The sequence below is a fragment of the Stegodyphus dumicola genome, chromosome 8 (assembly GCF_044657685.1).
Source record: "Stegodyphus dumicola isolate Sdum_Otavi_A_Nest chromosome 8, ASM4465768v1".
NCBI classification, from domain to species: Eukaryota; Metazoa; Arthropoda; class Arachnida; order Araneae; family Eresidae; genus Stegodyphus; species Stegodyphus dumicola.
In genome coordinates this window covers 131,475,556-131,496,647 of record NC_140775.1, presented here as the reverse complement: position 1 = coordinate 131,496,647, position 21,092 = coordinate 131,475,556, and the positions used below count along the sequence as shown (strand labels likewise).

General features: G+C 31.7%; 1 protein-coding gene across 3 annotated transcripts in view; it reads right to left on the bottom strand.

Moving 5' to 3' along the window:
* Sbf (SET domain binding factor) overlaps positions 1 to 21,092 on the bottom strand; it is a 320,087-nt gene that overhangs the window by 146,011 nt on the left and 152,984 nt on the right. For all 3 annotated transcript variants that reach the window (XM_085822442.1, XM_085822443.1, XM_085822441.1), the window contains exons 17-18: positions 20,342 to 20,530; positions 8,425 to 8,550 (exon numbers count right to left, since the gene is read on the bottom strand). In XM_085822442.1, coding sequence (XP_085678568.1) covers positions 8,425 to 8,550; positions 20,342 to 20,530 — 315 coding nt within the window. The remainder of the gene's footprint in view (positions 1 to 8,424; positions 8,551 to 20,341; positions 20,531 to 21,092) is intronic.

Genomic DNA, 21,092 nt, shown 5'->3' with positions numbered 1-21,092 from the left:
TCATACAATTTTCAAAATTTAACTAGTAAACAACATGAAAGAATAACTAGAAATAATATTAAAAAAATACAGTATTTGTAGAGTTTATACTGTTATGCTCGTGCACTTGGGGGAGGGGGTATTTGCTACATTAAATACATTTCAAACTCTCCATAGCCAAAATGCTTCCTGTTCCCAGAAACGAATGAAATAAATATAGGAAAAATAACCCCCATTTTCCCACCCACCACAGTAAAAAACAAAAATAAGAATCAAAATTAAATCTTATCTAACTTTCTAACATCTTCCAAATCCAAATATATTAAGTATTTATTACACAAATATTCATTAAAAGAGAGTCTGTTTTATAACCAACAGGAAATGGGATTCAAATACCAATTGATGAACTAATCATTCTTATGAGAAAATTTTTCATTATTTATATACAAGAATCTTATACATACTAAAAATATATTAGCAATTTAATAATAAAGTATTATTAAACATTAAATTATTTATTAAATATTAAATAGTTTAATATTTAATAATAAATGTGTATAAGATTATTTTATTCACATATATTATTTATATAAGAATAAAATAAATTATACACATCCTTATTAAATCCAATTTTGAAAAAACAGTCACTGATATTTAGTGAATGTACATTTAAATAAATATACATTTTTTTTTAATTCATGATAGGTTAAAAAAATTATTTGAAGAATTTAAAGGGTGAAAAGATTTTACAAATATAGAATAAACTATGGGATCTAAAGTCATCACAGCTTCAGCAATTCCAGATTTTAAATCATTTTAGATCTAGCAAGATGACATGCAGAAATTTAAAAAATATTCAGCAGTTGTTTATGAAATACTGAAGCATTTATGAACTTTAAAAAATCCAAATTTACAAAAAAAAAGGGGGGGACTCAATACTATTTGTTTGTTTTTATTAAAAATTTCTTTCAATTAAAGGTATTTAGATCCTTTTATTTTATCTGCAAATACATTCTTTTTAATTTCATATATAGACATAATTTCTTGTTCAATTTTGTAATTGTCATACAGAGAATTCCCACTAAAGTACCAACTGAAATATTTTACTTTTCAACAGCCTCTTTGTAAATTTCTTCACTACCTTTGCTATCCATTAGTTAGTTGATGACTGAAGCATTGTCATTGCAATGAAAAAATTCTGTTACATCATTTTCATTTATTATCACTTATACAGATTTCTTAACAAATTCCATTAGTTGAACAAATTTTGCCTCTTTTTGCTTGTGATATCTATAAAAATTCACTACTATTATTATCACCACCACCATGAAATGCGGTCACTGGCCATAAATTATGATCAGTATTTTTTTTTAAATAACTACAGACATGTCCTCTCATGATATTGTAATGCTCAGCAGATACAGCAGATTTAATATTAAAATATTTTTGAAATTTGTGAATGGTCTTATAACTATTCAGAAAACTTGGCACAGATTTCTAAAAGACTACTTTATATTAGTATTTCAGCATGTGCAGCTCTCTGATATCCATTGGCTTAATGACTGAATATACAATTTGGAGGAAAGAAAAAGATGGAGACATTATCTTTCAATAAAACTGTTAAGTGAAGCATGAGCCAAACAGTTGTCTGTAATCAGGTAATCTTTTGCTTCATCTCGTAAACCAACCAATTTCAAATGATGCCGAGCCTCATATATGAAATGGTTTCCAAGGCAATCATTTATTGATGTTTATGTCATCCATGCTCTTTTATTTGAATTATAGATGATGGGGAAAATCTTTACTCTTTTAAATGCCTGAGGTCATGTATTTTTCTCTACACGATTACAAAAATTTTATATTTGTGCATTCTTGCAGCATTTCCACATGCTTTCGAATCTTTGATGCCAGTTGGGGTCTTTTCTACAAAGGTCAGCATGGTATTTCAAGACAGGTATTGCTATAAAAGAACAGCTTTATTAACTTTATAAATTTGCTCCAGAGATAAATTTTCACTATAAATAAAGTAATCTGAAAATTGCTCAACTGCTTCAGCATCAATTGAAGCTTTCCTGCCTAAAATTTAAATACGATTGTGAAATTTAAATTTAATTAATCATTCTGTCAACTAGGTGACTCAATCTATAAGCCCATTTCTACGTGAAATATTTTGGCTTCTGCCACTGGCATTGGACCTGTCAAAAGGCATGCCCTCAAAGCAACATTATCTCATTCATTCCCTGTCAGAATTATCACTTTTAGCATAAGATTATGATTATTATTTGTTATTTGTTGAGAGTGGGATGTCAGAATCAAATACATAAATAAAAATGTTGCTTTTCCAGTTGCTTATGTCACATACTGTTGACTTTCCAATGCCATACTCATCATGCAATTTCTTTAGATGGACAGGCCTCCATTTATTTTTGTGGCAATTATACTTAATTGGCATCGAAGCACGTTTTCACTTTATAGATCCTGATGCAGCTGCAGAATTAAAACTGTTTAAAACTTTTACAGTTTAATTTTGAAAAGACAGCTATAATAATAACCACCTGTAAAAAATAACATATTGGCAAATCAGAAAGTTAAGAAAGAGCACAATTTGCTAAGTTAAAATTAAGTGCTCAGAATCTATTCTTCCTCTCTTCCCTCGCTGCCAACAAAAAAATACGAGTATAAGTAACATAGCACTCAAAAGAAATATTTCTTGGAGCTTGTTGTTAAGGTCTGAGAGAAGCCCACCCAATCACTCAAAGGATTGAAAGTGCAGTAATGGTCAATATCAGTTAATGTATTGTCAAGGGGACAGGCAGCAGGTGTTTGAAAGCAAAATGCAGTGTTTGAAAGCCTATTAGTTTGGAGAAATATGTTCTTTCGGTACACCTGCTTTTTCTCGAGCATCATATTTTCCCTTTCTAGACATTTTTTAAAAAAGCTCTCCCCCTCCTTTTTGTACTGGTGGTCCGAAGATCTAGATTTTGGACATTATACTGTGCAACAGTATTCAAAAATCTGATATGTACACCACGTGACTTCCTCGTACGGGAATATTAAATTATGCACATTTTATCCTGCACTTCATTAGAGATACATTTCTCAATCAACTATTCAGTTCTCACTTTGTGACAAGGCAAAAATACATTAAAAACTCAAAATATCTATATTAAAAATTGAAAGATATAGAAAAGCACCAAATACAATTAAAAAAACAATTTTTACAATTAAAATTACAGTTTCGAAGCAAAAACAAGCAATCTTAAATAATAATCAATTATGATTATTATTTGTTATTTGTTGAGAGTGGGATGTCAGAATCAAATAAATAAATAAAAATGTTGCTTTTCCAGTTGTTTATGTCACATACTGTTGACTTTCCAATGCCATACTCATCATGCAATTTCTTTAGATGGACAGGCCTTCATTTATTTTTGTGGCAATTATACTTAATTGGCATCGAAGCACGTTTTCACTTTATAGATCCTGATGCAGCTGCAGAATTAAAACTGTTTAAAACTTTTACAGTTTAATTTTGAAAAGACAGCTGTAATAATAACCACTTGTAAAAAATAACATATTGGCAAATCAGAAAGTTAAGAAAGAGCATAATTTGCTAAGTTAAAATTAAGTGCTCAGAATCTATTCTTCTTCTCTTACCTCGCTGCCAACAAAAAAATATGAGTATAAGTAACACAGCACTCAAAAGAAATATTTCTTGGAGCTTGTTGTTAAGGTCCGAGAGAAGCCCACCCAATCACTCAAGGATTGAAAGTGCAGTCATGGTCAATATCAGTTAATGTATTGTCAATGGGACAGGCAGCAGGTGTTTGAAAGCCTAGTAGTTTGGAGAAATATGTTCTTTCAGTACACCTGCTTTTTCTTGAGCATCATATTTTCCCTTTCTAGACATTTTTTAAAAAAAGCTCTCCCCCTCCTTTTTGTGCTGGTGGTCCGAAGGTCTAGATTTTGGACATTATATTGTGCAGCAGTATTAAAAAATCTGATATGTACACCACGTGACTTCCTCGTACGGAATGTTAAATTATGCACATTTTATCCTGCACTTCATTAAAGATACATTTCTCAATCAACTATCTAGTTCTCACTTTGTGACAAGGCAAAAATACATTAAAAACTCAAAATATCTATATTAAAAATTGAAAGATATAGAAAAGAACCAAATACAATTTAAAAAAAAAAAAAAAAAAACAATTTTTACAATTAAAATTACAGTTTCTAAGCAAAAACAAGCAATTCAGCCAGTGGGCAAGACGGCAAATTTTTCGTGCACAAAACTGAAAGTTTACTTTTGGTCTCACTTGGCAAAAAGACACTGAAGGTGTACAAACTGACTTAATTTATTGTGGACGCTATGCTGAGACAATATATGAGATAATTTAAAAACTTAAATGATAATCCCAGAATGGATTAAGCATGACATAATTTGCAATAACAAAAGAAGATGTTACTTTGTTGTTGCAAAGCTTAGTTTCTCTAGATTGGAAACAAGTCCAAATGTAAACAAAGTTTCAAATGTAAACAAATATGGCTGCTTTGGTAAAAAAAATCAGGCTTAGCCGCACTTAAACAACTTTTAAACTGTAAATAATTCTACAACTATAACATGCAGGTTAACAAAAGGCATAAAAACCTTAACCAGAAAATAAAAGTAACATAATTCAATCATTTTTAAGGGGAAAAAAAAGGAATTTACCATCATATAAGAATAAAAAAACCGAGCTCATGGAGCCGAGTAACAGAGTGGGTATATATGTAGATATATATATACATATGTATATATATATATGTAATAGATTCAAAAGCAGGAACAAACTTAGAAGCAATGGCGAGCAGAATTTGGAGATCTACAGTTTTATTTTCGGCAACACGTTACGGTTACACACAAATCAGCACATTAAATGTGCCTGTTCCAAAAGGCTTACATTTTTGATAACTTTGTAGCAAAAAAGAAGAGGCAGACAGGCAGCAGTGTAGCTAGGCCAAAGCGTGGAAAGCAAGTGCGTAATGTTCAGGATGAAATCTTAAGTCAGACTGAGTTAATTTTGGTTCTCAAAGCATTCTAATTGGATGGTTAATATTGCTGTACAATTATTATTGGCTGTTAAGAGTTTTAGTTCCATTTACATCATCATTAATTACGTACGCGTCATATGATACAGATTTTTCTCGAAATGACGCAGTGCAGAGAGGGATTACTACTTTAAGAATAGAGAAGGGAAATTTACGCTGTTAATTTAATCTTCTATACTTTTCTTACATATTCCCCCCCCCCTTCAAGAAGGAAAAGGCGTAGCGACAGAGAAGCCTTTTTAAAGAAAAAGCGTTAAAGCACTAGCATATGAAAAAGAAAAACATAAATCATAAAATTTTAATCCTATAAAAGTATAATTTATACATACCAATTTTCTAATTTATAAATTCCGATTTCAATTTATAAATACCAATTACTATCAAATAAATTTTTAGAGTTCTATTGAATTTTTCAGCATTTCAGTCAAAAAGTCTTTTTGTTTCAGAGTTCACATAATCATAATTCTTCAGGGAAGGTTCTCGTTATCACAGAATATCACAAAATAAAACTTTTACATAATCATTACTTATAATTAAATGTAACGCACATAAATATTTATGATACTAATTTCCAAACTGATAAATTATATTTTAACACCATAAATATAATAGTAACAGTTTCAGAAATTATGGTTTCACCGTTATTATCTTTCATTTACAATTCCAGATTTTACCAAACTGAAAGGCCTCGCAATATTTCTAAGCAAAGATATCCATCAATAGGGCTGTCCTCTTAAGCTAACCAGTGTGTTCTGTGCACTGGTGGCCCAAGGTGCCTAGGCAGATACTTGGAAAGGCCTCCGTTCCTTGCATAAGGTAACTGGCCTTTGAAAACTGCACTAATACATTCCACAATAAAAAAGTATAATAATATTAAAAAATTAGATATACTCATAAAATGAAAACCTTCAACATTATCTTACATGAAGAGGGTAAAAGGAACAACTGTACACAGTTAATTACAGGCTTCCGTTTAGGAACCACCCTCAACCTACTGTATACTTAACACGTAATCAACCATAAATTTTAACATGCATTTACCATAATTTCATATTACTTACCTGCACTAATTCCACTTATTTTTTACATCTACTTCATTTTTAGAATAATTATAAAATTCGTATTCAAAATTCTCAACAAAATTTCAAAAATATGAAAACTTATCTTAATAATCTTCCCTAAAAATAACTAAAAATCTAAGAATTACTTATTTACTTTTCTAAATTATTAGAATTCAAATTTCTAATATTATTAAATTACATTTTTTCATATCACAGGGTTACATTTTTTATGTCCAATTTATTAAGAAAAAATATCAGTTCACAATAGAGATTCAATTTTTAATCTTATAACTGCGAAAGAACAACCTAATTTATTCGTATAAGAGCAATATTAATATATGCAGTTCAATAACCTTGAAAGCACCAGAATGATTCGTATCGTTAGCACTCGGAAAACATTCATCATTTTACTATAAACAAACGCTGGATTAATTTTGAAAGGCTGGCTCTAGATTTCATTTTTAAATACTCTCAGCAATTCCATAATTTGAATTTTTTTGCACATTTTTATATTGCTGTTAAATTACACTGCACTTATTAAATAATCGCATATACGCACATAGATTGACGAAGATGTAAATATCCTGAAGATTACAGCATGAAGGCATTACTTAACTAATTCGCTTTCACAATCGTAGCCACAATTTGGATAATGACACTTCTATGAAGAACAGGCACACTTTGAAGATTTAAAACACTTTTTTTTCCTAAACATTTAAGAGATGGCTGTACACTTCTTTTCATTGATATTAGCACTTTTGGACTTTCAGGTATTCGATATCCATTATGAATTTCCATTACACTTGGAAGTTTGAAAAGGTGGTTGGTTATTGCAGACATTGCGATGCCATTTCCACTGGAATTCAAACGCGCAGGACATGTGTGCTGCCGACTCAGTTGTAATAAATTCAGGAGCAGTAATTTACTTCGAAGTAATGATCAAATTTGGAGATCTACAGTTTTATTTTCGGCAACATGTTGCGATTACACATAAGTCGGCACATTAAATGTGCCTGTTCCAAAAGGATTACATTTTCGATAACTTTGTAGCAAAAGAGAAGAGGCAGACAGGCAGCAGTTGTAGCTAGGCCAAAGCGTGGAAAGCAAGTGTGTAATGTTCAGGATGAAATCTGAAGTCAGACTAAGTTAATTTTGGTTCTCAAAGCATTCTGATTGGATGGTTAACATTGCTGTAAAATTATTATTGGCTGTAAAGAGTTTTAGTTCCATTTACATCATCATAATTACGTAAGAGTCATATGACACAGATTTTTCCCGAAATGACGCAGTGCAGAGAGGGGTTACTATTTTTAGAATAGAGAAGGGAACGTTACATTGTTAATTTAATCTTCTATACTTTACATATCTGTACACTTTTGATTGTCACCAAAAAGGGAGGTGCACAACTACATGATTTAACAGTCCTATTTGTATAGAATTTCAACACTCTTGTTTTTTAGGCTACTTGTTTTTTAGTAGTCAAAATTGATATTTTCGTTATAAATATGGTACCCAGAATTTTTTGTGATTACAATACTTCCTTTACTTCATACAAGAAAGTAAAAAAAAAGGAGGGGCTGCCACATTTGAAATTTGGTTGCTAATAAAAATTACAATGAAAAAGGGATTTCTGGACAAAAGAAATATCAAAGTTTGACTTGAACCATGAAGATTTTAGAACCTTTCAATACGTAACTCATATGTCATGCAGCATGCATTTAAATGGTAATCGAGCTTTTACTATTAATGTTGCAGCTGAAGTGCCATACACTGAAATGATATGATACATTTTTAGTTAAGGAATGTACACAAAATAATATCTTTAGCATATAGAATATTTTTATAGGGGTTTGTAGGTTATCTTTTTGGCCAACTACGAAAGTCGCAGGGAACACCAAGAAAACATTCCATTGCAGTAAATGTTTTGTAAGGATATGTCAGTGTATGTACCTGTGCTACCCTAAAATATGCCAGCAATGACAGGGTATACAGATACTACTGTTGCAGATTTGCTAGAATATATATTGCAAAAACTATTACCTTACACTAAATATGAAAAATATTTTGTTCTTTTTCAAATTAATGCGAATTTTTGAATGAATAACATAAATTGGTTTATACAGAAAACATTAATTCTCCTTTTGTTTGCACACCTCCTTTGCTTAGTTACATTATTAAATTTAAAATTTAAAAAAGGGGGCCATTGTTCCTTAGACAATTAACTAAAACAACAACAAACAAAAAACTTATTTTTTTAAAACCGTAATTTTATCTAAATTTTTTTGATACTTACTTGTTCAGCAGCAATTTCTAATGCACTAGGTTCTGGCTGACGACCAATATTATTTGTACCATTATTACTATAGGAGCTGAAATTTCTGTTTTCGCTTCTGCTCCAAGAACTGGACACTTCCTTACTCTATATAAATCAAATCACAGAATACAGAAAATGCCTACAATTAAATGAATACATTCAGATAATAACAATAACAAATAAATAGAAAAGTATAAGATATAAAAATAATTTCAAATTGTAAAAGAGCACAAATGAGACTAAATATCATATTTTCCTCCCCCTTCCATCCAAAAAAAATTTTTCAACTGTATTTTTACTTTCTCAAAATCTTCAGAAAATTTAGAAGTTACTTGAACTGAGAGATAAACTATACCTATTAACCTTATAATAAATAGCAAGTAACTTCAAAAAAATGAAGCAAGACTGATAGAAAACACACATTTTACAATAGGTGCTTGGAAGTGCAACCACCAGCAATAATGCAAAATTCAGAGTACTGGTGCATGAACTGGCATATATTATCACAGACCTCATGCATTTCATGCACATTTGTATTGGGAATAAGGCCACTTAAGTTTTTAATGGACTTCCAGAAAAAGAAATCTATGCATGTCAATCATATGATTGTGGCAGCCAAGGAACAGATGCACCCTGTTCAATCCACTAGGAGCTGTATGAAGTATTAAGGTAATTTCTGACATTAATGCTTAAAGTAAGATTACATTCCACTGTGCTAGAACCACAAACAAGTGTGAAAAGCTGAAGGACCATTGGGCAATATACTTTGTAGAAAGATACCACACAAATTACATTTCATGTAGCATGCATGTAAGTGATTATGTAAAATACACAGCCCTACTAAGTAGTGGTGTAACTATGCCCCAGAACAAAATTTCTTTTGAAGAATCTTCCCAATGCAATCTCGTGCCAGTTTCTTATCCTGCATTCGGTATTTAATATACCTCAAGTGGAAATACAACTTCATTAGTAAATCCAATGTACAAAGACAAGTCAAGATCATTGCAGTTTACCTGTTGTACAAAGGATAATCATTTCATTCCAATGCCCACACTTTCTGCAAATGATATGGAAACATTTCTGTTTCATTCATCCAGCTAGTAGGTTGGGTTTCACCTAAAGCATGCCCAGCAATCTTCATGCTTCCATCACAATTATCATCAAATGTACATATCACAGTTTCTTCTGCAAGAGGAGTTTTATGATTCTTCTGCCATCTGCAGCTAGACAGACCAAATGCAAATCAATGAGCTCCTCATTTCTGTATTGGCACATACCACTCAAATCTGCATGGGAAGCAATAATTTAAACCAGCAGACAGACTACTTTCACCTACTTATTTGAATATCCGCTACCAAATCGATGCACTGTTTTTGAAAACACATTTCATCATAAAATCTGCTTATTTCTGTTCCTCTATCTGCCTTCACATTTGTAGAGGTTTAGTGGTGAAGCAGAAGACAAATTTATAAAAATAAACTCTATTAATCATATCCAACATAACAACACTTCAACAAAAAGCAAATTGCCTCAGAGACCATAAAAATAATTGCATTTTAAGTCTACAAAAAAAGAAAACTTCCCATACTGTTTCCATAGCAGCACCAGAGAGTATCCCCTCAGTGAGGCAGACCAAATGATAAAACAAATGTAACTGAAATTATACAACAGTAATTGAGGTGGGAAAAAATTACAAAAATAAAACACAAGATAAACTTAATTGCATAAAGAAAATATTGAATAAACAGAATATATATAAGTTATATGTAGTAGGTTGTAGGTATATTTTGAGGGAATCTGACATGTCGTCCCAATTTTATGACAGTTTTAGGAATAGTTGATACGGTATTCTTCAGTGTGTCCATCTTACTGGAAGGTTTAGTGTTATGCACAACAGTTTTATTACTGATAATGAATGCAGTAAGGTAGTATCATATACTAGCTCAGAACAAGTTTGTTGGATGTCTCATTTGACAGAAGATCGAATAACCAAAAGTGAGCGAGAGTTTTCTTGCACTTTTATGCTGTTTTTCAGCTGGTGATAAATCAACTCAATGGTTCCATTCACCTTATCTCTAGGCAGTGGTACAAATATAAGTGTCTAGCAGGTTCGTAAATTCCCTGAAAAGATGCAACTCAAAATTTCAACTCTGGTTGGCCCAGGCCATTGTGTGAAGCAATTGATTATAATCAAGCAATATTGATAACCTTGAGAAACTGGTAATGGGACAATAAAATCAATGTGATTATGAGAAATCTGGCATCAGGAAGTAAAAATGTTGAAATGTGTGATTTTGTATGCTTGCATATCTTTGAAGATTGACATTTCTCACAAGCCTTCACAGAGTTTTTAATAAAAGTATCCATGTTAGGCCAAATGTAACATTTAAGTATCAGTTTTGAAGTGGCAGATATACCTGGATGTGAAAGGTTGTGAATACTTTGGAATATAATATACCTAAATGAAGTGAATGAAAGGACGAGAAATACTGATTGTGGAGTTACAGTAGAGCTAAATATCTTCAACAGGGAAATACTGTTTAGAGAGAGCTTCAAAGAAGATTTGTAATTCAGCAACTGTTGTAGCTTATTCAGTGAGTTATGCTGAAACTAACTGTTTGAAATCCAGAACAGGTAAGCATGAAATAGAGTATAATTCTATTTGAGAAAGTGTGTCGGCAATAACATTTTCCTTTGTATATCAGTAGAAAATTGAGGGATGTCATCTAGATGTCTCAATTGTTGAGAAGAGCATTTTTCTGCTTTTTGTCAGAAAGCGAATATTAGTGGTTTTTGGTTCGTAAATATGAAGAAGTTGCGACCTTCTAACATGTGCTGAAATTTCCTGATAGATTCATACACTGCCAAAAGTTTCTGGTTATATGAAGGCCATTTTTGTTGACTCTTATTCAATTTTAAAGAGAGGAAGGCTATTGGCTGCTGAATGCTACTGACCAATTTGGAGTTGCCTGAGAGAGCTGCCAATAGCAATATCAGATGCATCAGTCCAAAAGACTAAGCTGAGCACCAGAAAATGGATGTCTTAAGAGGGCAGCTTTGGCGAGAGATCCTTTAACTGTTAAAATTGTCTTTTCATCTTCTTCAGACCACTAAAGAGGACATTTAGTCTTTTTAGTTGGACAGAATTATTTCCTTTTATTAGCATGACCTTTGAGAAACATAATTTTAAAGAGGACAAAATGTGTACTGCATGTGGTACAAAACTGTGATAAAAACTGAATAAGCCAAGAACTGAATAGGTCTAGGAAATTTAGAAACTGCATCGAATTAATCTGGAATCGGAGAAATACCTTCTTTACAGATTTTAAATCCTAAAAAATCTATGGTAAGTACTGCAAAAGTACACTTTTGAGGGTTTCATTGTTTAACCATAATGAGACCATCTTTTAAAGAGAGCTTATAGATGTTCAATATGTTCTTTATTGCTTTTGGAGGCAGTCAAAAATGTCATCAATAAATGCATATACACCTTTTAAACTTCTTGTCACTTCATCAATAAACCGTTGATAAATGCTTGATGCACTGTACAGACGAAACTGCATTTGAGTTCTTTCAATAAGTCCAAAAAATGTACAGATAGCAGTTTTATGGACATCCCAGGAGCAATTGGAATTTGATGAAACACTCTGAATAAATCTACATTGGAGAATATTTTAGGCATTACATTTAGACTAATGTCAACTTTACTTAATTCTATTTCAATTTTCTTTAGTATCTTGGACACTGAGGTCCTCATCCCTTTTTTTTTTAATTTAGTTTAGCCATAGGATCTTTCATTAATGTTGTACTTTAAAAATAAAAAGCCTTTGCTTAAATTATCTTAGCTGTCTTCGCATACTTGCGCTAAGTCCAAAAGGCGAGAACAATAAATTTTCAAACATTATTCAGAATCTTTGCTGCTGATGCACCAGTGACAAAATCATTAAAAAAAAAAAAAAAAGTGCATGGGACAAGATGATTTTTAATCTTTTAATGAAAACTTAAAACAGTTATATATATATATGTTACTGGCAAAGTATGAAACGCTGGCATTGTATATAATGCCGGACCATTTTAGGCAAAGTATGAAATATGAGAATTATTTCATACTTTCCCAAGGCATTGTATAGAATACCTAGGTATTTTGCAGAATGACAAATTCTCTTTAGGCAAAGTATAAAAAAAAGCTTATGAATAAGGCCATTATTTAACAGACGTTCTTTATTCAAACATACAAATGCTATTTTGAAATACTACTGAAATAGTGCCATTAAAAACTGCTATTTGAAATATGTAAAAAAAAAAAAAAAAGTATTGCGAGATTATCTTGATACAATATAATAAGTTTGTATTTTCTATCTGGCTGAGACGGAATCAGTAAGTTCTACTTAACAACGGAAATTAAATTCAGAAACAATCATAAGTTTCACAACAATGCCCTTTTTAATACCTTTTTAGTTTTTTCTGGCAGGGCTCACAAAAGTGGTTGTACAGTTCAACATCATTAGTTGTAAAGCTTTTTTTTTTTTTTATTTAATTGAAATTTCTTTCGACATTCTGTCATGTCGTCCATGTGCAGTACTTGATGCAAATAAGTTTACATGAAATACGGGAAATAACTCAGCATCCATGATGTAATACTGTATAGTACAGACGCTTTCTTTAACAGGATAAATGAATGTGATTTTGTTTTCCACAAACACTACATCCTAGTGATTCAGCAGTAGTCACGTGGTTTCTTCTTAGTAATTATTTTGGCCTTTTTACATTATTTATTAACTTCTAGTTAAGTAGTTGGGTTCTTCGAAAACGAATCGAAAATGTATTTCATACTTTGATGGTTTGTCATATGGCATTCTATAGAATGCCAAGGAAATGAGTGAAATATGAAATGTTTCATACATTACTGGCTAGTTTTAGGCATTATATACAATGCCGGATTTCAAACTTTGCCAGTAACATATACATATGAACATTCAAATGATACTACATCCTGTAGATCAAATTCGAAAAAGAATAAGAAACTGAATTATTAATTTTTACATGGTCACTGTGATGTATATTTAAAATAACTTTAACTTTAATGGCGCTCATGCTATGAGATTCTGTTGTTGTGATGCACGTGTTACTGTGCTAGCTGAATGCCATGTGAACTGTTTAAAAATTGTAATAATAAAAGTTTTGAATTCTTGAGATATACTCATTAGTTGAGTCTTCTTTTAAAGTACAGAAGTAATTAAATTCAACAAACTACACAAGAAGTTACAGTCACATGTTCAGGAGGGGAGGTATTGAGAAATTGAATAGATGGACTTGAAACGCCATCATCAAAATGCATCTTTGCCAGGTATGGTATTGCAAATAATGTCGTTTGCGACAATAATCCCTGTAATAGCTACTTATTTAAGAAATTTGCTGAAGATTGGGATTTCGAACTTAAATTTAGTAGCCCCAGATATCCACAAAGCAATGGGTGGCAGTATCAACAATTATTTCTCAGCATAAACATAAATTCTGGTGATTCTTATAAATGAAATTAATTTAACTTCTAGCACTATATTTTAGATCATCTTCAAGAAAGTATTCTTATACTACATGAAAGGGTTCAAAGCAGAATATGCTAACACAATAATTCCAATTTTAAACTGTGGGGAGGGAAGTGTATGAAAAGCTAGTCCTTATCCAAGATATCGTTAAGAAAAATGTTCAAGCAAGCGTTTGATAGCAATGGGCTAATAAACAGCCAGTATCATAATTCAATAGTAAGAATCATTTGTTTACTATGTTATTGGGGATAACATATTTTCAAAAGCAGCAAATAAAAAAATAAATAAATAAACAAATAAAAAAAATTGCAAAAGATAAATCTTTTCCACATGTTCTCATATGTACAAATCTGAAACATAACAGTTATTATACCCAAAGTGGAATATTAATACTATTTCAAAATGATTTGTAATTCTACAACATAATGTTTTGCTGACCTTGTTTCCTTTACGACATTTTAAATTATTGCATACTTGCCAACCTACGACACTCAAAAATCAGGAGATTTTTCACAATGTTTAAAAGACTTTTTAAATGATAAAAATATAGTTTTTAATAATGAATTAACTTTAAATAACTGCTAATTCTGAAATGCAAACAACACAAAAATACCTTACACATAAATAACATTTTTATTACACAAAAAAAAAAAAAAAAAAAAAAAAAAAAAAGACGCTTTGAACAGTTTTTGTACAAATGTTATGAACAGTGGCAGATTTTGCTTTCATTAAGAAAGAAACGTCATAATTTTGATCATAGCAATTGCCACGTAGGCCTGCTTTTGCTAATAAAAGTTTTTCTAATGTTAGTGATGACACATTAGAAAAACTTTTATTAGCGAAAGCAGGCCTACGTGGCAATTGCTATGATCAAAATTATGACGTTTCTTTCTTAATGAAAGCAAAATCTGCCACTGTTCATAACATTTGTACAAAAACTGTTCAAAGCGTCTTTTTTTTTTTTTTTTGTAAGTAATAAAAATGTTATTTATGTGTAAGGTATTTTTGTGTTGCTTGCATTTCAGAATTAGCACGCAACAACACTGAAAATCCTCTCACACTCTGCATTACTATGGGGAACTGTCAAGATGGCCAACATAATTCCAGACAGTTCACTATATTTTAAAATTCCATCAGCCCCTTTCAATTTTCCAATTAAACTCCACTGGGTGTCAATCCTAGCTGATTTCATAACTTCATCCAAGTTTTCTAATTGTAAACTGCAAAATTGCGACTACAATATTTATCAGTGGCAACATCAATATCATCATCTTTCATGACTAGATGAAGTAACACAGGAAATCTGTCCAAAAAGTACCTTATATGAGAAAAAGATGCATTTGCTAGAGCAGAAACATCAACAACTTTAGCATGCAAAATCACTTCATCGTTGATTGGAAATTTATGTAGTATGTAATCGCATACTCGACAGAAGCAACTTCTAACATAAAGATAAAACTTTTTGTCTTCTTCTGAAATTTCTTTCACTACTTTAAAGCATTTCTTTAAAGACAGCCAGCGTGTACATACATGTTTCAAAAATTTTCTCATTTCAGTATTACGCAGCTGTTGGAACTATTTCAATTTTTCCTTCCTTTTAGAATTTTCAAGATGACAATAAATATCAACAATGTGTTCATCCACATTTATTGGTAAAGAAGCTGTCTCTTTTTCAGCTGCTAAATTTAAGAGGTGCAGATGCACCTCATAATTTGCAAATGTGAATTTTCCTTTCTTAAGATGCGTGCAACACCAGTCTTCAAGCCTACCATTACTGGCGCATTATCGGCACCAAGTGCTAAGCAATCATCCAGACGGGCTGCATTTTCTTTTAAAGTTTTAATAATTAGCTGTGATCCGGCGATTTTTAAATGGACTGTAACTCTCAATTAAACTAATTTTCAAACTACTTTGTAACATATCTTTATCTTTATTATACTAATTTTTGAGAGACGCTCAGGCTCCCACAATCACTCTCTGCTTCGCCATTGAAGCCAACTCCAAAGTAATTAACATTCTTTTTGTAAACAGTAACGATGGCAGCGCCATCTGGCTTCAGAGGGACTTAACAAGCTGTGCTAGATTAAAGCCTGTCGAATGTCTTTCTAAAGTGGGGACAGAAAGTAAACTGCACTCAATTTCTGAAGACTCTGGATTAAAAAAAGAAACAACAATTGGATACAGTTTTGAATCAGTATTATTGCTTCCATCCGTAGAGAGGCAGAACGGAGCTGTTTTAATACAACCAATAACTGAAGATTTATTTTTCAAACTCATTTCTTTAACAACTGCACCTGTTTTCATTCTTGCACTTAAGTATTTCTTAGCGATTTCACTATCAAAGAAACATTTTTCTAAATAAAGCTGGTGATCCGATGCATTCAGTGGCAGGTGTAAAAAGGCAGAGAACAGACATTCTGCATTAATATCTTTTTGGTCCTTTGTTTCCGAAGAAAAAAAAAATTTTTTTTTTTAACAACTTATGTTGTCCTTGTGTTTTTGGGTACCCATATGTTTGAGAACATCTGCCCTTCCACCCTGCGAAATCCCATATGTTTGAGAACATCTGCCCTTCCACAGTGGAGTTCGATGCACATTGGAGAACTGGAGAATGACGTTTCTAAAATTCAATTGCTTTCAGATGTCCAAAATCACTTTTTTTTTTTTTTTTTTTTTTTTTTTTTGTTCATATAGCGAAGTATTAAGCCAAGTTCCATAAAAATCGCGAGAAATTTTAAGAATAAGATAAAGTCGGGAGAAATATATTGAAAATCGGGTTGGCGCGAGAGCGGTCGAAAATCGGGAGTCTCCCGCCTAAATCGGGAGAGTTGGCAACTCTGTTATTGATATATATTTTATGATATCTACCAGATTAAAAAATTGTTATGGCATTATCATTCTGATTTTCCTTCTTCATCTCCTTTTCACAAATTTATCACAGCATATTATACATTATTATATTCACTCTTCATATTACATCATTACTCAAAATACAATTAACTTGCCATAATGTCCTCCTCCTTAAAATGACCACTTTTGATAGTGATCAATATTTCTAAGAACATAAACAAATTTTAGTACTAATTTTCACCCCTCTAATATAAATACCCCACTGTATGAGGGTGGTTATCTAACAGATTAAAATTTTTATTCATTCCTATTTCCCTTCGGTGAAAATTAGGGCATGCCACCGAGTTGAAGATGAAAGTTTTGAAGACAACTTTGCCCAGATGTGTAAATATTATCATAAAAGAAATTTTGGATAAACAGGTACAAGTTCAGTTCGCATTATATCACAACCAGGTTCCGAGATAATACAGTCAAAAGTCGTTAATTCGGACACCCATAATCCGGAATGATCTATAATCCGGACCTCAAAACTACAAACTTTCTGCGCGTCGGATTGACGCATGCACGTAAAACCTTTACGGCTGCGAATATGCGTGTGCGCAAAATACGTTTACGAATGCGCGTTTAATGTATAACGGACGGTATAAGCTAAGCTAAAATTATCTAATTCAGTTAATGTTGCAGAATCCGTTATTCCTTAATCTTCGAATTGGAGTCGGCTTATTATTTTTTGCAGACTCTTGGAGCAATATTATAAAAGTAAGCTTGAACTTTCCATTAAGTCAAATAGAATTTCTGATATATATTTACTAATATGTAAAGGATCTACAAAGCGAAAGTATGTTTCGAAGTCCATTAAACAAAAAGTGGAATTGCTGCAAAAAAATGGATAAAGGCATATCCTTTGTTTATCTTTAACGCCGTGGCGCACAATGAATTGGAAGTTGATCTGTCAGCACTATCCTTATCTTCAGGGCAGATGTTTTTATTTTATTTGGCTTATAATTCCTTACTAAATGTAGTATTTCATCTCGATGTACTCCGTCTTTGATACGATTTAAATCAAATTCTTTGTCATTATAATTCGCTTCCGATAGCGAAGAAAGTGACAGAGGTTATTGAAAACGAAAAAAATTTCGATTGACAAGTTAGTTGGTATTCTCGACACAGCAATTATAGGACTTGAACAGCGGAACTTTGTAACTGAACAAGAAATTATGTCTGTTTAAAGAATTAAAGAGAATGTATTATCACATAAAAAACGAAGCAACTTAAACAACTTACATTGAAAGAAATGTTTAATAAAGTAAACAAATAAATATTAAGCTTTTTTTTTGTAATAGATCATAATTGTTCTTTATTTCATAAATTACGGTTTCATATTTTTAATTTTATAATTTCTGCATGCAATCTTACCAGATTTAAACTGATGATCTATAATCCGGAAAAATCGATAATCTGGAATCGCCGAAGTCCCTACGAGTCCGGATTAACGACTTTTGACTGTAGCATAAAATATTCATTCCTCAAAACAGTGTAAAGTAACTACACACATCTATAAATATAGCAATGGGACTATTCAGAGTGAGTATAATTTCAATTTGGAACAATGATACTGACTGAAAGTAACTTGATTAAAATGCCTCATTAAAATACCTCACAACCCAGCACCAGACTTCAAACAATCACAGGTTCTCATTATCCCCCCCTCCAGAAAAAAAAAAAAAAAAAAGATTTTGCAGTTTGAAAGGCAAGCAACCACACTATTTATTGATCTAATGATAAGTACATTATCTGTCTATATATACATATTAAAAAAAACTTTTATTGAATATGTGGGGGACACAATATACAGTACAAAGTCTTTAATCCGGACGTCATTATCCAGAATGATCTATAATCCAGACCTCAAAGCCACAAACTTTCTGTGCATGCGTAGCATTTACGCATGTGCATATACGCATATGCATAATACGTTTACGCATGCGCATTTAATGTACAACAGGCGGTATAAGCTCAGCTAAAATTATCTAACTATCTATTTCAGTTAATGTTTGCAGATTGCATTGTTCCTTAATCTTCTAATTGGATCCAGCTTATTATTTTTTGCAAACTGTTAGAACAATTTTATAAAAAGTAAGCTTGAATTTTCGATTATGTCAAAAAGAGTTTCCGATTCTGGAACTGCCAAAGGATCTACAAAGCAAAAGCATGTTTCGATGTCCATCAAACAAAAAGTGAAATTGCTGCAAAAAATGGATAAAGGCATGAAGAAGGTGACAGAGAGGTTAGTGAAAACAAAAAAATTTCGATTGACAAGTTAGTCGGTATTCTCGGCACAGCAATTACAGGACTTGGTGTGTGGTGTATTTAATTATGGCGAAGCACACTAGGGCTATCTGCCTAAGGGGAGGGATGCCTTCGTGGAGGACTTTCTAAGGGAAACTGGCTCGTATACATGTTACACATGGGGAAAACCATGAAAACACCCATGCAGCCAGCCTGTATGTGGGATTCGAACCTCGGACCGAACTACCAGTGTTCAACGACTTTACCGCTCGGCCGCTGGTGAGCCTAATTACAGGACTTGACAGCGGAACTTTGTAACTGAACAAGAAATTATGTCCCTTTATAGAATTAAAGAGAAAGTATTAGCACATAAAACGAAACAACTTAAACAACTTACATTGAAAGAAATGTTTAATAAAGTAAACAAATAAATATTAAGCTTTTTTTTTGTTTTTGTAAAGTTTGATATGTTTTAGATCATAATTGCTCTTTATTTCATAAATTACGGTTTCATATTTTTAATTTTATACTTTCTGCATGCCATCCTTTGAGATTTAAATTGATGATCTATAATCCGGAAAAAACCGCTAATCCGGAATCGCCGAAGTCCCAGCGAGTCCGAATTAAAGACTTTGTACTGTATTATGTAATTAACCATTTGTTAGAAAACTGTTCTAAGTAATCAATTTCATTGCCCTAGTAAATCATTCCATGCAATTACTCTATATAGAAACAGTTCTTATCACAATGGTACTAAGCACTGCATTTGCAATAATACAGGGGATTTTTTTTTTAATTTCCAAGAAAATTGAAATTCCATTACCTTGATTATTTTTTCATTATCGTATACTTTATATTATCATATCATATATTTTTCAGTTATGAATTTACAGCATATGAAATTTATCATATTTTCATAACAGCGCACTTTTAACAAACACACTAATTTGATGGCTTATCACTCTATATTCCATGCTACAGTTCCTTAAATTATGGCTACATGGGAAAAGAGAGAAAAAGAAAAAAAAAAAACTGTATATATATATTTTGTCTTTGAAGAAATCACTAAAATTTCAAAGATATAATTTCTGATAAAAAAAACTTCGAAGTCCCCTAAATTATTATTTCTTTTATTTTTAAACAAGTGTTAAACACAAACAACATGTTCTCTTAACATATTAAATAACAATTATACTTTAATAACCAAGTACCTCTCGAGGACTGACAGGTGATAAAGATGATTCTCTGTCCCCAACTGGCACACGATGTGGAGCATATAGAGCACGTATATCTCTTTGAACATCTTGATAAAATGCAGCTTCCCAAAACTGCTGATTTTGCCATACAGGATGTTCTTGAATACATGTATAAGCAAACTGTATCACACCAGTGCATAACTTCTGAAAAATTAGAGTATAAAATATTAAAATATATATTAAATACAAAAAGTTTATTTTAATGACAAAAGTAACTTAATGTACCTAAGATAACAGCTTTTAAGCACAGTATCAATTACTTTTAATTATAATTAAACAAATAACAACTAAGCAAAAAACATTTCCAACAAGATCTAGAAGAAATTCTAACAAAAAGAAATCATATAATAAGAGAAGTACAATAAAATATTTCATATAAAAACATACAAAACTGGAATTAAAAAAATGATAAGTTTGACAAATCAACAAAAATTCTGCAATGCATTTATCTGAAATACTGCAATTTAAGAAGAAGAAAAAAAAAAAAAAAATAGGGGGACAGTTAAATTATAACTTTACATTTTTAAACATTTCCTACGTTTTCCAAATTAGGTTGCAATCACAAAAGTCTGGATGTTATATTAATATAATACATTTTACAGCAACAGAAATGAAAAGGTTAAGACCAAGATATGGATAAATTTCTGACTTGAAAGACCTATGAGATAAAAATGAGACAAATTATTTTGCTAAAAGCCCAGAATAA